We start from the raw sequence: 21,952 nt of genomic DNA, 5'->3' as shown, positions 1-21,952 counted from the left end.
CGCTCGCACGAGAAAAAACCAACAATTCATTTTGCTTTGCCAGCGGCAAGCTCTATTACCCAACGCCATGTTCAAGCCATCGGGGCCCCAAGCCACAGCCGCGGCCAGTCATGTACAAACCAAACCAAAGCACTACTACTCCGTAGTTGACAGGTCCCAGTCCGGCGCCCCGTTGTTTATCCGTCGCCGTCGCCGTCGCCGCCGCCGTCCGTCTTACTTGGCAATCTCCGCTCCACCCGTCGCCCCTAAAACGCGCTTCAAGTCACCTGACCTCCTCGTTAGTCATCGTCCATTGGTCATCCCTTAGTCATCGTCCCGCTCCACACACACCCCATCTCACGCCTTTCCCCTCCCGTCACCTCCACGCCCCAACCCGCACCACCAAGTTTTTGGCGGTGGGCGCGGACGAGGGCGCGCAACTGGCGGATTGGGATTGGGAGTGATGGGGGGGGAGGGAAGGAAGGAGAGAGGATGGAGGGGGTGTGGAGCGGAAGAGGAAGGAAGCAGGGGAGTGAGAGGGGGGGTTGGTGATGGTGATAGGTGGCACGTGTCAAAAAAATTCGATGAATATCGCGAGGTTTTGGTGTTTAGTAGCCACTTACCATAGATGGCGAATTGACCGGCAGTCAGGGTGCCGACCATGAAGAGACGGGCACCAATACCAGTGTAGGAGCCACGGAGGCCGAGCTCACGGCCAATCTTGATCAGACGGGAGGTGGTGCCCTCACCGGGGAGACCCTTGGTCTTGTTGATCTTGGAAAGCATGGTATCGGCGGGCTGGGAAACAATGGCAGCGGCGAAACCGGCAATCAGACCAGAGCCCAGGTTGACAGTGGTCTGCATGCCGTCGGAGAGGCTCTCCTTGGGGAACTGCTTGAAGATGCCCTCAGAAACCTTCTCGAAGACGACGAACTTGGCCATGGTGTAAGGGATCCTAGGGGAGGCGTAAGCACAACTCAGTCGAAATCGTTCAATCCTGGAACTTACTGCTTGAAGAGAATGGGTCCGAAACCGGCGTAGAAGGCACCGACACCCTCGTTCTTGAGCATCTTGGAGAAGCCACCGACAAGACCGTTGGCATAGGTGGGCTCGGAGACGAGACGGATACGGGTGGCCTCGAGAGGGCAGAGGGCGATGTCGGCGAAGAACTCGGCGGCGGCAGAGGAAGCCAGGTAGATGGCAGTTCGGTTGTTGGAGGCAGTCTCCTGGCCAAGTCCGTTGATGAACTGGGCCTTGAAGAACTCGTAACCACCGAACTTGAAGGCACCCTGCAGGAAGTAACCGGCAAAGGTAGGGCCAGCACCAGTCAGGAGAGCGCCAGCACCCTCATTCTGGATGACCTGACGGAAACCGCCGATAAGGCCACGGTTATAGGTAGCAGGGTCGAGCTGGATACGGGTCTTGACGCTGTATCGAAGAGAAAAGATTCGGTCAGCCAAGGCGGTTCGGTTTCACGTGCTAGAAGATGAGAAGAGAAGGGGCCATCGCCAGCAAAAGGGCAATGATCTCGACCTCTAGAAAGAGAAATTGAGGGAGTAGCAACATACACATCGACGGGGGTCAGACCACCGTGGGTGACGGAGCAGCAGACGGCACCAGCGAGGGCGAAACGAGAGTAGAGAGAGAATCCCTCGAGCTTCTTGGGCTCGGAGAGACTGATCTGAGCAGCAGCCATTGTGACGAGAGTAGTTGAAGCAGCGAACAAACACTGAGTGGGGAGAAAGAAAGAAAAAGAGAAGTCTGGTTAGGCCGAGGAATTCGACGTGGAGAGGTTTGAGGTTTTGTCTGGGGGAGGGCGGTGATGAAAAGCGGCGGCTTTTTGTTTGAGGTCTTTTTTCCTGCTCCCTTCTTCCCGGGGACCGCGTCCTAGGGGCATGAAAAAAAAATTGTTGCAAGGGTGGGCTCGGGAACACTCGGGCAATTCGATTGGGCAGGTCAAGCGATTGGGTGCGGGTCAGATAAACGCTCAGGTGGCTGAGCTTAGCCACAGATTCCACGGCGGCTTCGAAATCGGTCGTTCCGAGATGCCGAGATGTGCAGAAGATGAGGCTGGTGATGGTTTCTATAGTATCCAGGCCGGTCCACCATCTACGCAACTGCTTCATTTCCTCACACGATTGGTCGTAGACATTGCGGTTCTACATACCGAGTACAGCCGCGATGATGAGTCTTACTCAGCCAGCCGCCGCTCTCAGAAACAATCCACCGTCGTCGGTGCGTTGTTTTTGTGGCTGGTGTCTGGGTCTCCCGAGACGCTCGGAGCCATTCATATGTCCAGCCTTGTCAACGTGGGGCATTTGATCGGTACCGCCAATCGCAGTTGGAGGACATTAAGCATACAGGTGGTGAAGTGCCGCCACAGAGTAGAACCTTTGAATCCGGCCACCCCGAGTTTTGCCGGTTGGCAATAGGTATCCAAAAACTCAAAATATATAGTGGAATACACCGCTGGTGAGGGAGAATTGCACGTTTCAATTATCTCGAGCTGCCATTCTGGTCATCAAATTGTGCAATTTGCCTTGCCTTGTCACCTGGGCCATGACGGAGTTAAGATATCGCTCGTCCTACGTCCGGCGTCATGTGCGCCGGATGATACCTCATCATCGGGGACTCTCGCGAAACAAATTGTAGCTTCATATTGACATTGACCTTGTAAAGAGTCACCAAACAATAAGAGCCGTGTCTGATTTCCCATGGAGAAGAGGATGGTGGCGCTCTTCTTCCCCATACCCGGCCGAAGTGTTACATGTGAAGTTGTTTAGTGTGAAATGTATACCAAACTTTACTTTGGTTAGAATACACGTATACTGACACAATGTTGTCACCATAGCATGCGCGGAAAACGCACGGTGAAATTACAGTAACACAAAGGCGATTTACACCTTTTCAATCTCCTCTTGAATTCCATGTGTCTATTCAAGGAATGTCGTTCTCGTTCTTGCGGTCGGTTTTGGCTACCTACCCTATTGTTCAAGCTAATTTTAGAACTGCACGTCATTGATCGGCAGAAAAATCTCCCGCAAACGGCGACCCATGGTAATGGGTCGTCGGTTAGTAAGCATAATTAGGTAATCAGTCACATGTGAACAGCGAGCATCTTGACACGATGAATTGATAGAGGCAAAAAGGCAAACGGAAAAGGAATATTTTATCGAAATCCAAGGATGTCTGTGTAAAAGCAATAAGTGAAAACCACCAACCGCTTTGACCTTACGCAATTTATTTGAGGTAGATGGTTGCGACTTCACCACTCGGGACGACGAGAGTCAGGTACTGCAACTCGAATATCTTATTATGCACAAGAACCGTAGATGAACATCCGAGCTGTGTCTCCCCCCAAGGAGAGAAAAGGGCAATATTGGTAATGAGATTGCACTTAGGCTGTAAAAGGGAGGCACCCGACGCAAGTGTCAGGAGCTCCAGGTGATGGAGATGGTCAAATTTGCAGATGGTAACGGTCTGTAGCCCATCTGCTAGATTCTCCGCAATTCCACGAGCAAACGCGCGTTTGTTGTACTTTCTCTGCGACATTTTCTTTTCTATTTTCTCTTTTCTCTTCGCAAAAACACCCTTTCTCTCACTCACGTTGATTCGCCTCATCCTCCTTCACCACAGCAGTTTCGCAATCGTTTACACACACCTCCTCTCGTTAAACGAATCACCACTCTCCATCTTTTGGAAGCATATTAAAAGCAGCGGAACGAACTTGACAGTTCGTTAGGCAACGACAGGATGTCTTCTCGAAAGTGGTGGGAGAATCCTATTGTCACCATCAACGTCCCTCCCGACTCAGACCCCGAACAAGTGCGTCTGAAGAACGAGACATATATCAAGCCAAAGGGAGGCTATGGCGGTGCAAGCGCAAGCTACTTTGAAGGCATCTCCAAAGAGGAACAAGAGATGCGCTATCAACTGTTGGTCACTAGAGTTTTCCACTTGATTGATGTCGATCCTGCCGAGCATCAGGCCTGTTTCCGCAAATGCGTTGACAAGTGCGTCTCGACGGGCGTTTTGCAGGCGCAAAACTGGCTGCAATGGGGTGGTTATAACGATTTGAGCTTCGAAATGCACACAATTGCCAGAGCAACGCAGCTAACCGGCCAAGTGCATATCCTCGACGCCCCGAGCGTGGTAGCTGCCATCGCCTTCATAACGAGACGCAACGCTGAAGGAATGGGCAATGATTACTTGATATCGCTGCTCATCAACCTGAACACGTTTCATTATGCACACACATCCGTGGAGCACTGGAGAGAAGAGGCAGATTCCGGTGCAATTATCCGCACCACCGAACGATACAGGGGCCTCATTTTGGACGGAGGCGTGGTCATTAACCTAGACGCCGAACCAGTGAGCTCGGCGGGTGTTGGAAAAACTGTGACAACCATCAACACGACTCCCGTCTCAGTCGACCACACCGTGAGAAATATAGCTCAATTTAAGTTGAACATGTTACAGTTTGATATTCCACACTCGCGTCCGCGCACCACAAATTCGCGACTGGCTACTGTAATCAACGCAATGATGAACGTAAATCGATATGTTCTGGAAAATCTTTACAAGCGTAACTTGAGCCACGCGGTTGAACACAGGATTAGGACGGCCTCGTACGAATCCTTTGGTTACTCTCGACGACCGTCCAACCGATATGCAGACATGGAAGCCATCAGTCAAGACACGGGAATTGAGCACATCGAGGAACTCATCAATGACGACGAGTTATATGTCTAGGGGCATACGCGTGAAAGCACTGAGACGGAGGATCACCAGCTTCGTGTGAGATTGAGGGACGTGGATGGATGGTAGACGGCAGACGGCAGACGATGGGTGTCATCGTCAAGATACAAGTATCTTCCCTCATGCCAGGGCCACCAATTGCGTTGAACCATATACGGAGGGGTGGGAGTTCGTCTTTCTTCCTTTTTTCTAGGGGTTGCAGTCATCTATTCGTTCAACCATTTCGGTCGGCCAACCCTTAGTCGACGACTGATGGCGGACACGAGTTTCAGTTATGGGCATATGGTCGCATCGCACAGTGAGTTTGCGCGTTGCATTACTCGGTTGGTCTGCATATTAAAAAGTTTCGCTGGTTCGGTTTAGCTTCCTTCTTCTTTCGGTATTGGAAATGGTTCATCTGGCAAAGGGAGGACACGGGGGGTTTCTTCACGGATTCACAGTCGAGAGATGGGCAACCCACCTCATGGAGAGACGAGTTATGGACCAGGTCATTTGCGTTAGATAGTTGGTAGATAGCTTAGGTAGTTTACCTAGGTATGAATCCATTGTTTCATACCGTCCTGGTTGTCGCCTACCAGCATTCTAAAACGCCAGATACCGATGATTGTAATTGACACTTTATGTTGGCTAACAAGATGAGTAACTGACTTAAGTTGCTGTAGTCACGGGGATACAATTTGTCCAAGCAGCATTTATACCGACCCCGATATTCCGAGATTTCGCGCCGTCTTGTTGCTGACACTATTTTTCGACACACATCCCGGTCTGTCAACAATCTCATACACAGGATTTTACGGCATGAGGATTGATGGTGTATTGTACGCCATGAATATACAAAAGCAGAAATACATAGACTTAAATAGTCCAAAGTAAAAAGGTTTGGTGAAACACAAGTTATTCTGACATTGCTGAGGTGTCTCACTGCTTATTCTTGAAGTTACTGATGCATCTGTGATGTGTCACTCGATCGCTTTATTTGGCCTCTCCGTAGTGACCAGGACGGTCAAATTACACACTTGCAACATCCCACTTGTCTTTTCTTCACTACCAGTACGAAGTACTTTAACTACCTACATGTAGAGCATTCAGCTATTTACATACGCATCTGGCTTTGATGGCTTCGACTCAAGGCTCGCCCGGCCGCCAGTTGGTAACTGCTAGACAGCTGTCACGGCGCTACATCTCTCTCATTTCACGTCCTCGCTTCAGCTGCGGCTTGCCGCTAATCAGGTGATATCGCGCACAATTTTTTTCTAATTCTTTTTTTTTTTACTATTGAGGTCACACGTCACGCGCCAGATTCTTCTCCGTCTACTTCCTCCCTACGCGGGCTCTCGCAGAGCGTGTTTTCGATTACCACCACCTCACGACCTAATATCCTTCTCGGGCCGACACACATGTACTTTGTCCCAACTTTCCTTCTTATCAGTCATCATTATCACTATGGCGTCTGACGGTCTCGATGCCGTAGAGGCCGGTCCTTCTGTCGCCGCCTCGGGAGATGAAAGAGCTGGCGCCGAGGAAGCTGCTGCGCTCAATGAAACTCGGAGCATTCTCAAAAGAATGGCAGCCATATCTGTATGGAATAGCGTTCTGCTACACGTCAATGAGACGCTTTTGCCCGGTTTCGCTCGCCACCACATTGGGCGCATGGGAAGAAGTGTCGCTCCAGGCCTTCGAGTGGAGGTTCAGACAGCTTGGGGATCTCGCATTCCATCCACGGTCATCTTCCGACTTCAAATTCGAAACGGGGACGAAATAAGTGACTTTGCAGTCATCAACTTGCCAATGGGCCAAACAAAGTTGCCGCTGACTACCGACTACCTCGACGCAACTGATGAGTCTCTGATGAAAGATACGTTTCCCGATCCGAGAACGAATCATTTCGGTGTGGCTCACTCACAATTTCGCAAGCAAGACTTGCAGTATTTCAAGACGATTGAACCCACGGCGGAGATATCTTCTTTCATCAAGCACACCAATACCACTGTTGCGCGAGTCACTGCTGTAGTAGAAGCCCACGAATTTACCATCATGTATCCATCGCACTTCTGGGATCACATCCAACGTCTGCCAGCTTCATTGCAAAGAGTCGCCAAGAACATCAAATCTCTATTTGATTCAATGAATCCAGAAGAACAAGTCTCACTCCAAGTCACATTTCCATACAGCCACAACTGGGAAAAAGATTGGCATGTTTTCTTTACTGATGAGCGCAAAGTCAACGCCCAGATTCTGGACATCGCATCGCTCTGCAATGGTGACATCGAAGACCTTGATTACTTTAAAATGCTCTTGGGCCGTGCCAGCCTTGCCGAACAAGTCGCATAGAAGCAACACTTGGCAGGTAAATGCGACAAGATAGTCTTTCAAGCACGTTTATTCCCCTTCCCAGAATCAGAATGGATCCCAAAGACTGATGATGAGGAAGAATATGGCATGATTGCTACACACGTTCCAACAGCCTACCTGATGGCCGTCAGCCTGAAAAGCGTCAGAGACTTCTTACCCGACATTGGAACCAAAGTCAATGTATACCTCAGAGATATCGCACAAAGTGGCTACACATTGCCGAAGCCGCTCTCCAATAAACTCGCAACATTACTGATTGCGGATAGTATCTGTCGCAAACTCATTGCCACCGATTATGATGCGGACCGAGAAATGCGAAGCAAGTATATATGGGACGAACCCCCGGGCATGGATGATTTCATCACAGAGCGTTTTCTCTCTATGGCTGCCGTGGAGTTGGAGCCGTACTTCCCCATGCCAGCCAAAGACGATCCGCAGCGCCAAGACGCTCGAAAAGTAGCTGAATATTTGCGGAGGCGTAACGAAGAAGAAGATCTAGCGTATTTACTACGCGTTCACAGTTGGCTTCGCCCGGCTCTTTGTGTTGCGCCCAGAACCAGGTACCACGAGCCCTACACGGGCCATCGCTTGGCTCTCCCGCCTGGTGTTTCCGCAGACGTCGCTCTCTTCTATGTCGAGGTCCCCAGGCAGCGAGATTGGCCTCGTGATTTGAAGAAGCCCCCTATGAAAGTTGACATTCCAAACATGCCTCCCCCAACTGACCTCCAATCGTTCCTAGCGAACGCATTTGAGGATAAGGATGAGGTCATTCGGGCCGAAATTCGCTACTCTTTCGACGTAGAGCTGTACGAAGAAGAAGGTCCAACCTTGTCTCTCAAGGGAGCTCTCTGCTCCAACCATGTGGCAGACGATTGGTTGAAGTCCCTGGTGAAAGCTTCCGACCAGCCAAAAACTGGCCGAACCGATTAAGCTCAGGGGTAGTTGGATAACAGTATGACCATTGAGGAGCAGGCTGACGCTTCAATGTACGATGGAGAGGCATCCAATCCGGCGATGAGCTTCATAAAGTCCTGATTATCCCGATTTGACGCTCATGTTTTGGTCCTCGTGCTCCTCAGGTCAATAAAAACGCAGAATAACGACAAGGAGTAACTGTGTTTGCCTCATCTTCTTGCAGCTGGCAAGCTTATTCATCATTCGACTCGGAGGTTCAAAGAAATACGAACAGTACACTCGAAGTCGAATTAGTGTCGACTTACTTACTGTCGACTTACTGCCAAGTCTCACAGACCATCTGTACACATCATTGCCACAAGCCAACATGGTCATATTCATATTATCTGTCCGGAAAGATGGTGGTGTTGGAACTCACGCGATAAGATATGAGATTAAGGAATATGGAATGTGTGTAATCTCTGTTTGATGTAGCTAGAACTGAAGCACAGTTGTCTTCGGCTAGGTAATTTAAGTCACTCTTGTTAATAGAATCCTCGCGATAGACGTGATACCTAGGATCAGCCTGTTATCAGGCAGCCACTTAGAGGCCATAACCCGCAAACTATTGCCCGCAGCTCGTATTTCGACGACCCTCCGTGGAGTATCAAACTGCAAGCTTAGCTGTGATCATGGCAGACAAATAGTTTGCTCTGAAGCGGCCTGACCTCACTATGATACAAGAAAGCCTAGAATGGGATCCTCAATTACATTCCAAGGCATCATACGCACGGCGGGGCCATTACGGCCCTCATCCGAGCTCGCTGTCCGAGGAAATAGTCGATATTTACCAAGTTTCTTAAGGCTCGGCCTAGTAATGGCGTCATTCAGTGGAACATCGCCAACCCTCCCCTGAGGCTAACGACCTACCACGCATGGTGTAAAACTATTTCCAATCCCGAGGAGTTCAGAATCGGCAAATCTCCACGCGGACTTGATGATCGGCCATCGTATACTCTCACATCTACATACTGTGGCTCGGTAGTATTTCCATCAGGAAAATCCCGGTGGCGAGGAGCTGAAAGAAAAGCCAGCTTCAACTTGGGCATTGGACAGCGTCCGTGCTCATCACCGCAACTTGCCCAAGAGTGGACAGGACGGCTAGCGGAACGGTGGCCGAGGAGGAGTCTTTATTCCCTCGAGATGTCATTGGCCGAATTTACAACGATGGTTATAAAAATAGCCTGGTCACTCTGTTGGTTGCCAAACATTACGGTAGAGAGGGAGCTCGCCGGCAGAGCTCGGCCCAACAACAAACACATCAATCTATAGTCTATTTGGCCCACCATTGATCCAACCAAGAAGGAACATGAGGAGATACGAACAATCCGCCGGTTATTGGATACCTAGGTTTCTTTGTGTCGGTACATATTTTAAAAGGAGGCTACGCACAGCTGGGTGAACTGGGACAACTGCTCAGCCAGTTGAGCTAGCACCACTCGACTTTGGAAAGCAGAGACGGTCATTGCCTGGCCCCGTTCGCCACCATGCAGTGCGTGGACTTGGCCTGACGATCGGGCCACCAGAGGTGGATCAAGATGGATCCCATGAGAGAAACACACGGTGTTGTACATGGCAAGAATTGATGCATCTTGACTGAATCGTCACCCCGCATGTGGACTAGAAAATGTCATTTACACATGCATCTCGTTGGAATGAGGTCGTGGTATACTCGTACGAAGTGTTAGAGACTGACAATATAGTTGGCCGAGCCGATCATGCAGGAAGTCTTTGTCTCGATGCAAAGCAGCGTCCACAGGAGTCGTATAAGCTTAAGATGGCGGCTCCTATTTGACAGCTTCCCACATGTGAGTTGTAATACCAGCAGCATATGAGTATACGAAGCCACGATGCTATTATTACACCTCAAGACTCCATCTACCTTACCATGCGGCGATCCGCTCGTGTGTGTACAGACTGTACGGACCACGAGCACACAGCCGAGCGGGCTTCTCCTGTCGATGGATACGGGATATGGAATGGCGGGGTCTTGTGCGGTGGACAGTGGACCCTCGCTGCAGGACTTGGAGATGCTGGTGAGGGCACAGCTTGTGTATCGATGCGGCCATGGTTAGCTCAACTGCCCAGAGGCCGTCGCAACGATGTGACTGGATGGTCAGGCTGCATGAAGCGGTTGGTGGCTGTAGGGCGTGTTAATAATGCGAGATGAAGCTGAGCAACCTCGTATTCACCAACACGGAAAAAAAGAAAGCAAGAAAAAAAAACTAGACCGATGCGGTGTCATCGGTCAATCAAAGCATTACTCAAGTGCCCACATTGCCAACAACAAGAGCCACCACCGACAACGAGCCTGTCTCTGCTTTTGACAGGCCGATTGCTGCCTCGAACTTGCTTGTACAGGTACAGAACCGTATGAACCGCCTGTCGGCGTGCTTTGGCTCTCTGGAGCGACAAAATGGCTCACTTGTTGAAACGCTGCCGACGTCTCTTCTATGACGCTGTCAAGGTCCACTGAGACGCAAATTCTCGTCCAAGACTCCGGACGTGAGCCGAGGCCAGTCGCTACGTTTTCGTGTGTGGATTGTGCGACTGTGCGAAGACTCTGATTCTGATTCTGGAGATCGGCAGGGCGCAGGAAAATTGAACCTTGTAGGGATAAAATTGGTTGGATCGTAACGATCTCGCCAAGAAATGATGGGAGAAAAAAAAGAAAACAGGGCGAGATCAAACAGAAATTATTACGGAGACGATGAGAGGATGAGAGCCGTTTGTACCTTGGTACATCATACAGGCGCGATGGTGCGTGGGCAGCCGAGGTAGATCGACCTCGGGTGTGCCTCTGTCGTTCCTTCCGTCCATCACGGCGAGCCGCGATCATCCCAGCCCAACCGCTCCAGCTGGATCGCAGCTTCCTGAGCGCGCAACGGCAGTCCGGGAAGGATCGATTGGCCACGGCGATACCTGCAAGTTCCAGCTCTTCCGAATCTCTGCACTCGAGTAATCCCGCGCGGTCATTCTGCCATCATCATCCTCAACCGTCCATTTTTCAGCCAGCATGATCCCTCTTTCGACTCACTCCACCATCCCTGTCACTGTCAAACAGATCAGCACAGCCCAGCAAGCAACATCCCTGCTGATTTGAGTGGTTAGGGCGGCCCGACGTGAGGTTACCACAGCACGCCCTAAGCCGCTGCAACAAACAGCCACGCCTCACGGACGCACCACAGCCAACCATTTCGCGCGGGACGCTGCTTGACTGCAGTCTTTTGCGCCTTGGCAGCCTGTTCTGCATTTCCGGTGCCGCAACAACGGTGATATTAGTGTGAATGCTGCGAGTTACTGCTGGCAGTCACTGGTACGGACAGTGCGGAGTACATACATGCAAACAGAGCGCTTGCCACGGCACGGGGACCCGTCAACCCGGTGACGTGCCCGACTCAGAGCGGAGAGAGAGATGATCGGAAACAAGAATAGCAACAGTCAGTGACAAGACGATGGTGAGGACATGAGGAAACGACCGCGTATCTTTGCAACCTGCTGTCTTTCTGAATCAATGGGAATAGCTTTACACACCGGATGCGATGCCACCTGAATGGATCTGCAATGCAGCAGAATGATGGCAGCACGGCCTTGCATTCTGCAAGCTCCCGGGTATTCTTGATGGCCAACCAATTCATCACGAGGAAAACGTCAAAGTCTCGGCGAATCACAGAAACATATCAATTCGCACCATATGCTAGTCACCATCATGCCTGCAAATAACGAGTTGTGGCATAGTAGGTCATTCACTTTGCCAATGTCGGCCTACGTTGCAAAACTAATTGATGCCTTGGGCAAGATACACGCCGAAGGTGTCTCACCGAATAGCTCAGATAGCGGGCGCTTAAGTTGTCGATATCGATCTTGTCTTGGAGTCTACAGGTCTTGTCTCCCTATGCAGAGCATAAGCCTGACCGTCTTTATACAGCAGGTACAGCGGATTCCTATTACATAAGGCGACTGAACCGCCGGACAGTGCAGAACAGGGCATGGTCTGATTTCTAATTTCGGATCACCGATACGAATCTCGCCAATGAGCCTGGACAGAGAGAGACTCAGGCGTGCCGCCTTGCTGATCATTTCCGGTGGCCTGCCAACTCTGAGAGCTCTGGACAATACATGCCTTACATCATGTTACATTGAGTCTGATATTGGCATACGCTAATACGAGTGTTTGTTGCTAATGATAGCACCTTTGCCAACGGCATACGAATGCCGTACCTCACTCATCATGCTGTGAGCATCCTGCCCATCCAGCCACGACCCAATTCAGACTTCGTACAACATTTGGTCGCACTGGCATAGAGGGGCTGTCCGTGGGGTGGAAATTGTGGGACATGGGAGGGCCGGAAAAAAAGGAAAGGAAGATACCTTGTGTCCCTCAATCGAGGTGCAAGTCTTATTCAATTTCCAGGGAATTCTACGACGACGACTAATACGATGGAGTACTAGTACGGAGTACTCCTATTAATGACCAAGTACGAGTAATACCATACTGTACTTGATGACAGAGCACAATGACCGCCTTTCTCCGTATTAGGTGAACAGGGGGCCTCGTCCTTTCAAGAGATTGCGATGGATGGGTGCATGTTTCCAAAGACTGGCCGAGAGCGAGGAATGGGGTAGAGACGGGGCCAGACGACCAAACATCGCTGCCCCAAGCATGATCGAGATTGCGAGATGAGCAGAAACAAACAGCGAGAAGGAAAAGCGAGCGAATGGCGAGCAGTTGAGCAAGCGAAAGGACAAGCGACGGCGAGAGACGCCTTGTTGAGACAGAAGCAGGAAATGGTCAACAGGCGCAAAGGATTGGTCAAGGAACCACCACTGAGAGCGTGAGAGACAGGTCGTCAACAGGTTGCGAGGCGCTGCCAGGCCCTCCCTGCACTTGCGTTGGCGGAAACACTGTTGCGCTAAGAGCCTAGTCAGGGGCGCACGGTGGAGAAGCACGCCTTCGCTCTCGTTGAAGGCTGACCTCTGGCCTTTGAGCCGTACAGTGCTGCGTGTGCAAAGTACTGCCATCCCTGCCATGCACCTTTGGCACCGGCGGTTCCACCCTCGTGGCCTGCACGCGCCTCCCAACATGGCACAGTACAGTATGCAGATGCTGCTCTGCTTGTACCGGTACCGACGCATGTGCTGATGTGCCTGGATGGTGGAGCTGGGCATCGGGTGGCGGCTGCGGCTGCACCTCAAAGGAGATGGATCCTGGACCTCCTCCTCTCAAATCATGCACGCAGCACGGGGACATACGACCCAGCGTTTTCGGCTTCACCACCTGGACCACCCGTGCAGGGTTATTTTCGTATTCCGGGCTAGCACCATGGCACCTGGGCCCAGCCAGTTTTTTCGATTGTTTCCAATGGAAGTTGGAAGCCTGCAAAGATATAAGGCTGCCGTCCGTCCCCGAGGTCCCCAGATTCGGAACCCTTCTTCCTTCCTTATCCCAACACACTCTTTTGCTGGACGCACTTTCTTTCTTACGTCTTTTGACTGAGAGGTTCATTCGTTTATACCCTCAGCAAGACAGTTACTAAGAAGTTTTATCGTTATTGTGTTAATCATGAAGGGCGCCTTTGTTGTTGGCGCCATCGCCATTGGCGCGGCCAATGCTACGCATTACCCCAACTGCGAGCAGGACAACTGCTACCGCAACCTGATCGATGAACGCTTCAGCGCCGAAGCCACTGGCGCCTGCTTCAGCTGGCTCGCCGGCACCACTACAGCCAACGCGGCTATCCCCACAGACTACGCTAACTGCCCCGACTACAACGCTTTCAGCTCTGCCTGCTCTTGCGTCACTTACACGGCCACACACACTGACGGCGGCGCTGCTCCTACTTCCCAGCCTGCCTACCCTACTCCTCCCGCCGCCGGCTCCTCAAGCAACGCCTATCCCGTTCCCCCGGCCAGCACACCCACGAACGCTTACCCCGTTCCTCCCGCCGGCTCTTCGAACGCTTACCCCGTTCCCCCGGCTCAGACTACTCCCGTTGTCTATCCTACTCCTCCTTCTCAGCCTGGTAAGCCTGGCAAGCCTGGCAACGGTGGTGATGAGGACTGCGATGAGACCACGACTCACGGCGGCAAGCCCCAGTCTACTCCCAGCTACCCCGGAAACCCCGGCCACCCGGGAGGTCCTGGCGGTCCCGGCAAGCCTCACTCCAGCAGCGAGGACTGCGAAGAGACCAAGACTCACCCCGGCAAGCCTCACTCAACTCCCAGCTACCCCGGAAACCCTGGCCATCCCGGCCACCCCGGTCACTCCGAGACTGCTCCCGGATATCCTGTTCCTCCTGCTTCAACCTCTGGTGGCCAGCTTCCTGTCACCACCGGCCCTGCTGCTTCCGAGACTGTGATCGTCCCTACTGGCCCTGCCGGCACTGACACCGTTGTCGTTCCTACCGGACCTGCTGAGACCGAGACCTCTCCTGTCTACCCTACTCCTCCGGCTGAGACCTCCGGCGGTTCTTCTCCCGTCACCACCGGCCCTGCCGGCACTGAGACCGCCCCCGCTGGTACTGAGACTGCTCCTGCTGGCACCGAGACTGCTGTTATCCCTACTGGCCCTGCCGGTACCGAGACTGCTCCCGCTGGTACTGAGACCGCTCCTGCTGGCACCGAGACTGGCGTTGTTCCCACCGGCCCTGCTACTGAGACCATCCCCGTCTACCCCACTCCTCCGGCTGAGACCTCCGGCGGTTCTTCTCCTGTGACCACCGGCCCTGCTGGTACCGAGACTGCTGTTGTCCCTACCGGTCCCGCCGGCACTGAGACTGCTCCTGCCGGCACTGAGACTGCCCCTGCTGGTACCGAGACCGCTCCCGCTGGCACTGAGACTGGCGTTGTTCCCACTGGCCCTGCTACTGAGACCATCCCCGTCTACCCTACTCCTCCCGCCGAGACCTCCGGTGGTCAGCTTCCCGTCACCACCGGCCCTGCTGGCACCGAGACTGCTCCCGCTGGTACTGAGACTGGTGTTGCTCCTACTGGCCCTGCTGGTACTGAGACTGCTCCCGTTGGCACCGAGACTGGTGTTGCCCCTACTGGCCCTGCTGAGACCGAGACTATCCCCGTCTACCCCACTCCTCCGGCTGAGACCTCCGGCGGCTCTTCTCCCGTCACCACCGGCCCTGCTGGCGCTGGCACCACCGGTGCTCCTCAGTACAGCACCTCTACCATCTTCACCACCACGGTCCGCACCATCACTCAGTGCCCTCCTGAGGTTACCAACTGCCCCGCTGGTCCCAAGACTGTGACTGACACCATTGCCATCTCCACCACCATCTGCCCTGTTACTGCCAGCGAGGGAGAGCACCCTAAGACTTCCACCGCGATTGTCTACCCCACCCCCCCTGCCAACTCTGGTTCCGGCTCTTCTCCTTCCGGCCCTGCTGGCGGTGCTCCCCCTGCTCAGAGCTCTGTATCTGGATCTTCTCCTTCCGGCCCTGCTGGTGGTGCTCCCCCTGCCGGCTCTGGTTACCCCACTGGTCCTGCTGGCGGTGCTCCTCCTGCTCAGACCTCCGGCGGCTCTTCTCCTGTCACCACTGGCGCTCCTCAGTACAGCACCTCCACTATCTACACCACCACGGTCCGCACCATCACTCAGTGCCCTCCTGAGGTCACTAACTGCCCGACTCGCCCCAAGACTGTGACTGACACCATTGCCATCTCCACCACCATCTGCCCCGTCACCGCCACTGAGAAGACTCCCGGCCAGCCTGGCGGCCCTGCTTACACTGCTCCTGGTGGCCCCGTCTACACTGCTCCTGGTGCCGAGCCTACCACCACCACCACCGCTACCTCCTACATCACCCAGACCTTCACCGTCACCCGATGCCCTCCCGGAACTCCCAACTGCCCCGTTGGCAGCGTCACCACCACGGTCTACCCCAACGGCCCCAACGGTCCTTCTGAGATCCCTACTCTTGTTTCTCAGACCGTGCCCGCCTACACTCCTCCCGCTGGTACTCCTCCCGCTGTCAGCCCCGTTGCTCCTAGCGCTCCTGCTGTCCCCAGCGCTCCCGCCAGCGTTCCCCCGGTTGTCATCGCTCCTCCTCCCGCGTCTTCTGCCGCTGCTGTCACCCCTGTGGTTCCTCCTTATGCTCCTCCCGTTGGAACTGCTCCCGTTGTTCCTCCTCCCGTTGGAACCGCCCCGGCCGGATCCCCGGTGTACACTGCTCCGGCTAACCCCCCTGCTCCTGTCGGCACCAACCCTGCTGGTGCCCCTGGTGGCAACCCCGGCTCAGGCATTCCCCCTCCTGGCAACAGTGCTGGCCGTGTTGGTGGCAGCCTCTTTGCTGCCATCGCTGCCGCTGCAGTCTTCCTTTTGTAAATTGGATAAGCTAAAGTGTGTTTTTGGGTCTGGAACATGTACACTTGGGAATCATCCATGTCATGATCAGAAACGTGTAAATAGTATGATTTAGAGAAGGATTTTTTATTTTGCTTTATTCTTACATAGCCGCACCAGGTCCGCTAGATTTTGGATACATGGACAAGGCTTCATATGGTAACGTAGACCATTTTTATTTCTTTATTCTATATTAGTTGAATGGCAAGGCAGTCTAAAATTACCTGATGTCTCCCCCTCTTGTGACAACGATGTTTGTTTTCTTGTGAGGTGGAATGTTTCTACGAGTTGAAAGCCAATGAACAACATGACTGTACGTACAGCAAACTTTTGCCTGCGGATGCATCGGATAGAGGATGCATTCTTCTTGCTAGTAAACCCGTAATAGTACGAATTAGTGCCGCCACCGAACTGGTCGTCGATGCTAGTCAGGCACCGTAAGAAATGGGCTCAGATCCAAAGTAACGTTGGGTGCGTACTAAGGAGCCACTTTAGTCAGATCTACAGCGTGTTTTTCCATGGTCAAAGTGTGTGGTGTCTAAGACAACGGTGAAGATTGTGGTTAAAGTGGGAATAGCGGCCCCCTCTCCCTGGTCGTCGGTCCAAGTTTTTTTTTTAAGACAGCGGAACAAAGAACCTTGGGGAGAAGGGAGGAAGAAAAAACGCCGCAGCGGGCGGCTTCTTCGGCTTTACTGGTTTGGGAAAGGTATGTGGCATTGGCCGAGAGGGGGATAGACGGTGTTTTTTTGTGGTGATTTTGTTGTGTATACGAGGATGAGGATGAGGATGTACTCGTACAGTATGAGTGATGGTGGTTCTCTGCGTCTGTGGGATGGGATGGGATGGGATGAGATGAGGAGATGATTGTACGAGTTTGTAGGACAGAGAGCCAATCGGTGCTCGAGGCATGGATGTTCGTCTCCTGGTTGACGGGCAAGTACATAGGCTTACTGTATGCTTGAAAGGGTGGATATTTTGTCTTTTCGCAGCAGCTGGTTTTGGTTTGACTTGTCCGTGATGTGAGGCATCTGCTGTCAGCACCGTACATGCGGTGCTTGCCGATCCCGGTCCTTGCATCTGTGTTCCTGACAAGATGCAAGATGCACTGTATAGCTTGTAGAGTACTTTGGAGGATGATACCGGTATGCCACGTATGCACGAGACGGTCATTTACATGGCACTTCTGCAGGTACCAAAAAAACCCACGACACCCATCCAAGAGGGGATCCTCCACTGGGATCTCCTTTGCCCACACTAGTGCTAGCTAAATTATCCAGGGGCGCGCCTGGGGCCCCGGCAGCTGTTTCAAGCAGATGCTTTTCCCCGTAGAGGCGTTTTTCTCTCTTTCGCTGTCGTCGAGTCTGGCAGCGGGCGGGATGCCGGATGTGGCGCTCATTGGTGCAGTGGTTTTTTGCGAGGCGTTTCTTGGTGGCTTTAGCCTTTCGGGCCTGTCAGGTTTTAATGTGACGACGATGCACAGTAGGTCCTTTGTATGTACGGAGTCCGAGTAGTGCCTGTGGGAATGCCCACTCACTCTTGTGTTGTTGCGATCGTCGATGCTTAGTGCGAGACTTTTGTCGATTCCAGGCGGGAGGGTGAAGTGGCAATGGGTGGTGAGACGGCAGCGTATGCGTGTGCGATGATCGATCTGGGACAAATTTCGCGCGGCGCCGAGACACGAGACGAGACGATTGAGACTCCATGTGGGAAGGCATGCCGAACTCCGCACACGGTACGAGCACAGTGTCTGTCCCTGTACATGAACCTGAGCCTAGACCGGAACCCATGTGTGTGTCCCAGCCGAGCTGAATGAGTGAGTTGTTTGATTGAATGACCTGTCGACCTTCTAGACGCAGTCCTTTGACGACGCGAGCCATCTTCACCGCTCGCCTCTCGTCTGCCGGCGCTCAAAAGTAATCAACCTGCCCTGGCCAGCCGGTTATACGAGTCATCGAACGCTGAAGGGAAATCTCCTTTTCCCACAGCTTCTCCTTTTTTTCGTTTGTGTGGAGCAGCGGCCGGGGCACCAGCACAGCCGACCTTTGCTGCGTTTGCCTTCCGGATTGGAGCGCGCTCGCGTGGTTTGTGATCCTTGCGGACGGAGCCTGTGCAAGAGCAGGAATTTGTACAGTGCCTCATACTTGTACTTGGAAAAATAGATTAAACTCGTATTGCACGGTATCCCCCCCCCTTTTTTCGCACCATGTCGCCCGGCGTTTTTGCCGTGTTGCTGGATGCGTGTTAAAGTGGGCATTTGGGAAGTCTTGAAACTTGGATGTCATGCAGGGGCCGAGTGAAGAATGCAGACGCCAGAATTCTCACAGTCACAGCGGCCTCCGGAGGCTTTCTCGCTGACCGGGGCTCCATCGCTGTGGTTGCCGGCCACTTTCTGAGCTGGTTGCCTGTTTGTGCCTGACTGACTGTGTGTGTGTGCATACAAGGATGAACAAGCTTGTGTTGCTGCGCATGCAAAGGGCGCCCGTTGCTTGTGCATGGAAAGGATCACGTTAGGTAATCTGGAGTTTGCTGCCTTGGAGCCTTGTTGACCACATAATAACCGCCTTTTTGGACATGTTGAGTCTTGGCTGATGACTGATGCCGTACAGTAGAGCCTCAATCTTCTTCCAAGCGAGACAAATGGCTCTGACGTCTGGGGTTTATGCGTTGGCCGTGACCATGGCCTCGCAATGAGATGGGGGCCGAAGAGGTGAAGGGAGGAAGAGGCATCTTTAAAATCCCACAGCAGCTTGTCCCATCTCGCTCCGCCACACCAGCCACACCCTCCGAAAGACCAAACGTCACTGATGGTGTTGAGGCGCAGCGCTAGGCTGGCACCGCTGGCACCAGGCTGGCCAATCACGTTGCGGTCTTGCATCGGGCATCACAGGAATGACCACGACAAACTTGCAAGAAAAGGCATCGTGTCGCTCCAACAACAGTTCGCGGCCGAATGTAAGACCAGCGGATATGAGGGGAATTGCTGCAAGCTTCTGCAGAGCTGCCTCCCTCGGGTCACTTGATGGCTTGCTCCGCCATCGATAGACCTTTGCTCAAATACTCCCGCAGCCGACCAACATCATGATGCATCCAACGCTTCTCTCTGACTTGTCGAGACGGGATTGCCGGCCCCGTTGATTAGCCTGTGCTCTTGTTTCTACTACTTCTTTCAATTGAGAACACCAAACTCGGGCTATCGCTTCTTCAGCTGCACAAACAACAGAATAGAGCTGCGAGGGACCATGAGCGGACGGCCAATGCCCACACTGACTATACCGACGCAGTCGACTTCGCCCGACAACCAGCCAATCAGTCCAAATGGTCGTCCCGCAACATGGTCCTCGTCTGCCCAGCGCAAGATGGCTAGGCTCTATGTGTTTACAACACTGTCCGTTGATAGGATTCGCGCCATCATCAACGGACAGCAGCCTCCCGACAAGACTATCCAGTAAGCTCAGCCGAGTTCAAGGCAGCTATATGTAGCTACCATACCTACTGTAGTGCTGCTGGCGGCCATTCTATTTTCTCGACATACGCTGTGCAGTCAGACGGCTAACATGCGCAAACAACAGACAGAGCTCCGCAAACAAGAGACTCCAGACGCTCTTTGACAAAGAGCCGCGATGGCTTCATCCCCGCGACCAAGACGATATGGGGCGGCGAATCACCGAGCTAGCCAACTCGCCAGTCCAAGTCCGTGCTGCGTCGGAAGTGCACTTTCCCTCAGCTCATGAGGCTCAAGGACACTCCCCGTTCTGTGGTGGGAGCGATTACCATGAGAGCAGCGTGGGAGCGGGCTCGAGGCCGTCGAGTGCGTCTCCAAGCGATGCATATTCGGGCTCGATCCATGGTAGCGATGTCTTCATGGAATCGCAAGCGTCTAGGTCCTGCGTCCTCTTTGACATACCAGAGGAGACTCTCAGCCAGAACTGCGGATACCGGAGTAACTCTATGGGTGTTTGTCCTCGCGAGGGCCCCTTTGCCAAGTTCCTCCGCGCGACAACTTTCATGACTGAATCAAGCGCCAACACCACAGGCACATTCAGGAAGCATCTTGCCGGATATTCAGAACCGTATGTCAAGGTGGTCAAGCGTCTGGTCAAGAGGTTCACCTCACCAGCAGCCGGCCTGGAGATTATGTCTCAGGAACGTGGCTTGCGTGTGGCTTGGAACGAAGACTGGATCGGCGGCCCTGAAGCGACGACTGTGTTTGATATCGACGTTCCTTTACCAGGACATCTCCTCAACGTCGACTTTTCCGCCCGATTCGGCCATATTCCTAGCATTGCGCCGACATGGGAGGATTGGTTAGCCCAGTCTCAGGGAACTTTCCACTGGATGACACCTGAAGGACCATCGCCTGGCGCTCACATGTTTATCTCTACGCAAACCAGCAGACATGATGCTCTGCTGCTGGATCGCCATCGACACACCGTGCTGCATTTCCTGGCAGCTTATGCCCCCTTCCCGGTATTGTACCAAGCTCTCACAAGCGGTACCGTCAAGGACATTATCAACGATCAGAATACTGCGGGGCAAACATTTATGCATGTCATCAGAGATGATGAATCTGTTGGTCCTGATCATGTCGAAGAATTGATCAGAGTTGCACGAGCTTTGAACTTCAACATGCTTGCGCGGGACTGCTACGGCCGATCCCCCTTGCATGTTCTGACCATGCAGAACAAGACAATACGCTTGCATTCCTTGCACGATCTCGACCCTCGCGAGTATCTCCAACGCGATGCGCTCGGCATTGTACCCATCATTGAGAACCTCAGTCCCGTACGGCCGCACTTTGGTGGTGGGCTGAGTTCAGACGTGCTGGGGTTACGTCATTACACAATACTACATCCAGCCCTTGACCCTACACTGAGCAACGATCCTGCGGTATCACAGGAGAGTCAGCTCGTGCAAAACATTAGGGTATCGATGGAAAACCGCTTTCATGAGGATGACTTTGGCCACAATGGCCTCCATTGCCTTGCCATGGCGACGTTAAGTTTGGGCAGCATCGCGGAGAAACACGGATTGGATAAGACAACGGAGACCCTTGGCCCACGCGAGACCCGAAAGGTGGTGGATTCCTCAGAGCAGATAATGGAGCTTCGGCTTGATCTACTGAAGACCTTGCTTGATGCTGGACAGGACCCAAACCACAGGGACGTGTTCGGCAACACTCCTCTCATGGCATTCGCTGCGGCACTGCCAGAGGAGAACGAATACAAGCGTGGGCCCCTTATTTTGCAGTTGCTCATTGAGAGGGGGGCCGACGTGGATGCGCGCAACAAGAGAGGGGAGACGGCGTTGCACATTGCCGTGCGCTTCCATCGAAAGCTCGCGGCTAGAACCTTGGTCAAGGGGGGAGCCAACGTTGATGCCCGAAATTCCGAGTTCCAAAGTCTGCTCGAGGTTTGCGATGAGAAGATGCAATCTGAACCCCAAGCGTATTCCAAATACTTGGCATGCCGAGCTTGGTTGAGCGGCGCAGCTCATGCGGTGCAGTCTCCCACTTTTTGGCAGGAGTGGGAGGTCAAGAACCGGGTGATCGTTGACTGA

At 53.1% G+C, this 21,952-nt stretch overlaps 6 protein-coding genes across 6 annotated transcripts; 5 read left to right on the top strand and 1 right to left on the bottom strand.

Annotated features, from left to right (window-relative positions):
• Window positions 1–213: 213 nt before the first annotated feature.
• On the bottom strand, window positions 214–1,675 carry Triagg1_10669 (uncharacterized protein; the record flags this gene model as incomplete). Its single annotated transcript, XM_062894766.1, has 4 exons — window positions 214–266; window positions 603–934; window positions 988–1,407; window positions 1,548–1,675. The coding sequence occupies 4 exons, from the start codon at window positions 1,673–1,675 to the stop codon at window positions 214–216; spliced, it is 933 nt and encodes a 310-aa protein (XP_062750382.1).
• Window positions 1,676–3,732: 2,057 nt separating this feature from the next.
• Window positions 3,733–4,731, top strand: Triagg1_10668 (uncharacterized protein; the record flags this gene model as incomplete). Its single annotated transcript, XM_062894765.1, has 1 exon — window positions 3,733–4,731. One exon carries the CDS (start codon window positions 3,733–3,735, stop codon window positions 4,729–4,731), a length of 999 nt encoding a protein of 332 aa, XP_062750381.1.
• A 1,449-nt stretch (window positions 4,732–6,180) lies between these two features.
• Triagg1_10667 (uncharacterized protein) lies at window positions 6,181–7,068 on the top strand (the record flags this gene model as incomplete). The annotated part of the gene is made up of 1 exon (XM_062894764.1): window positions 6,181–7,068. The coding sequence occupies one exon, from the start codon at window positions 6,181–6,183 to the stop codon at window positions 7,066–7,068; it is 888 nt and encodes a 295-aa protein (XP_062750380.1).
• A 141-nt stretch (window positions 7,069–7,209) lies between these two features.
• On the top strand, window positions 7,210–8,019 carry Triagg1_10666 (uncharacterized protein; the record flags this gene model as incomplete). Its single annotated transcript, XM_062894762.1, has 1 exon — window positions 7,210–8,019. The coding sequence occupies one exon, from the start codon at window positions 7,210–7,212 to the stop codon at window positions 8,017–8,019; it is 810 nt and encodes a 269-aa protein (XP_062750379.1).
• Window positions 8,020–13,606: 5,587 nt separating this feature from the next.
• Triagg1_10665 (uncharacterized protein) lies at window positions 13,607–16,378 on the top strand (the record flags this gene model as incomplete). Its single annotated transcript, XM_062894761.1, has 1 exon — window positions 13,607–16,378. One exon carries the CDS (start codon window positions 13,607–13,609, stop codon window positions 16,376–16,378), a length of 2,772 nt encoding a protein of 923 aa, XP_062750378.1.
• Window positions 16,379–19,650: 3,272 nt separating this feature from the next.
• On the top strand, window positions 19,651–21,952 carry Triagg1_10664 (uncharacterized protein; the record flags this gene model as incomplete). The annotated part of the gene is made up of 2 exons (XM_062894760.1): window positions 19,651–19,841; window positions 19,966–21,952. 2 exons carry the CDS (start codon window positions 19,651–19,653, stop codon window positions 21,950–21,952), a joined length of 2,178 nt encoding a protein of 725 aa, XP_062750377.1.

Source organism: Trichoderma aggressivum (genome assembly GCF_033847375.1).
Source record: "Trichoderma aggressivum f. europaeum strain CBS 100526 chromosome Unknown scaffold_080, whole genome shotgun sequence".
In the NCBI taxonomy this organism is placed as follows: Eukaryota; Fungi; Ascomycota; class Sordariomycetes; order Hypocreales; family Hypocreaceae; genus Trichoderma; species Trichoderma aggressivum.
Note: the sequence above shows the minus strand (reverse complement) of the source record. Positions and strands in the feature narration are given on the sequence as shown.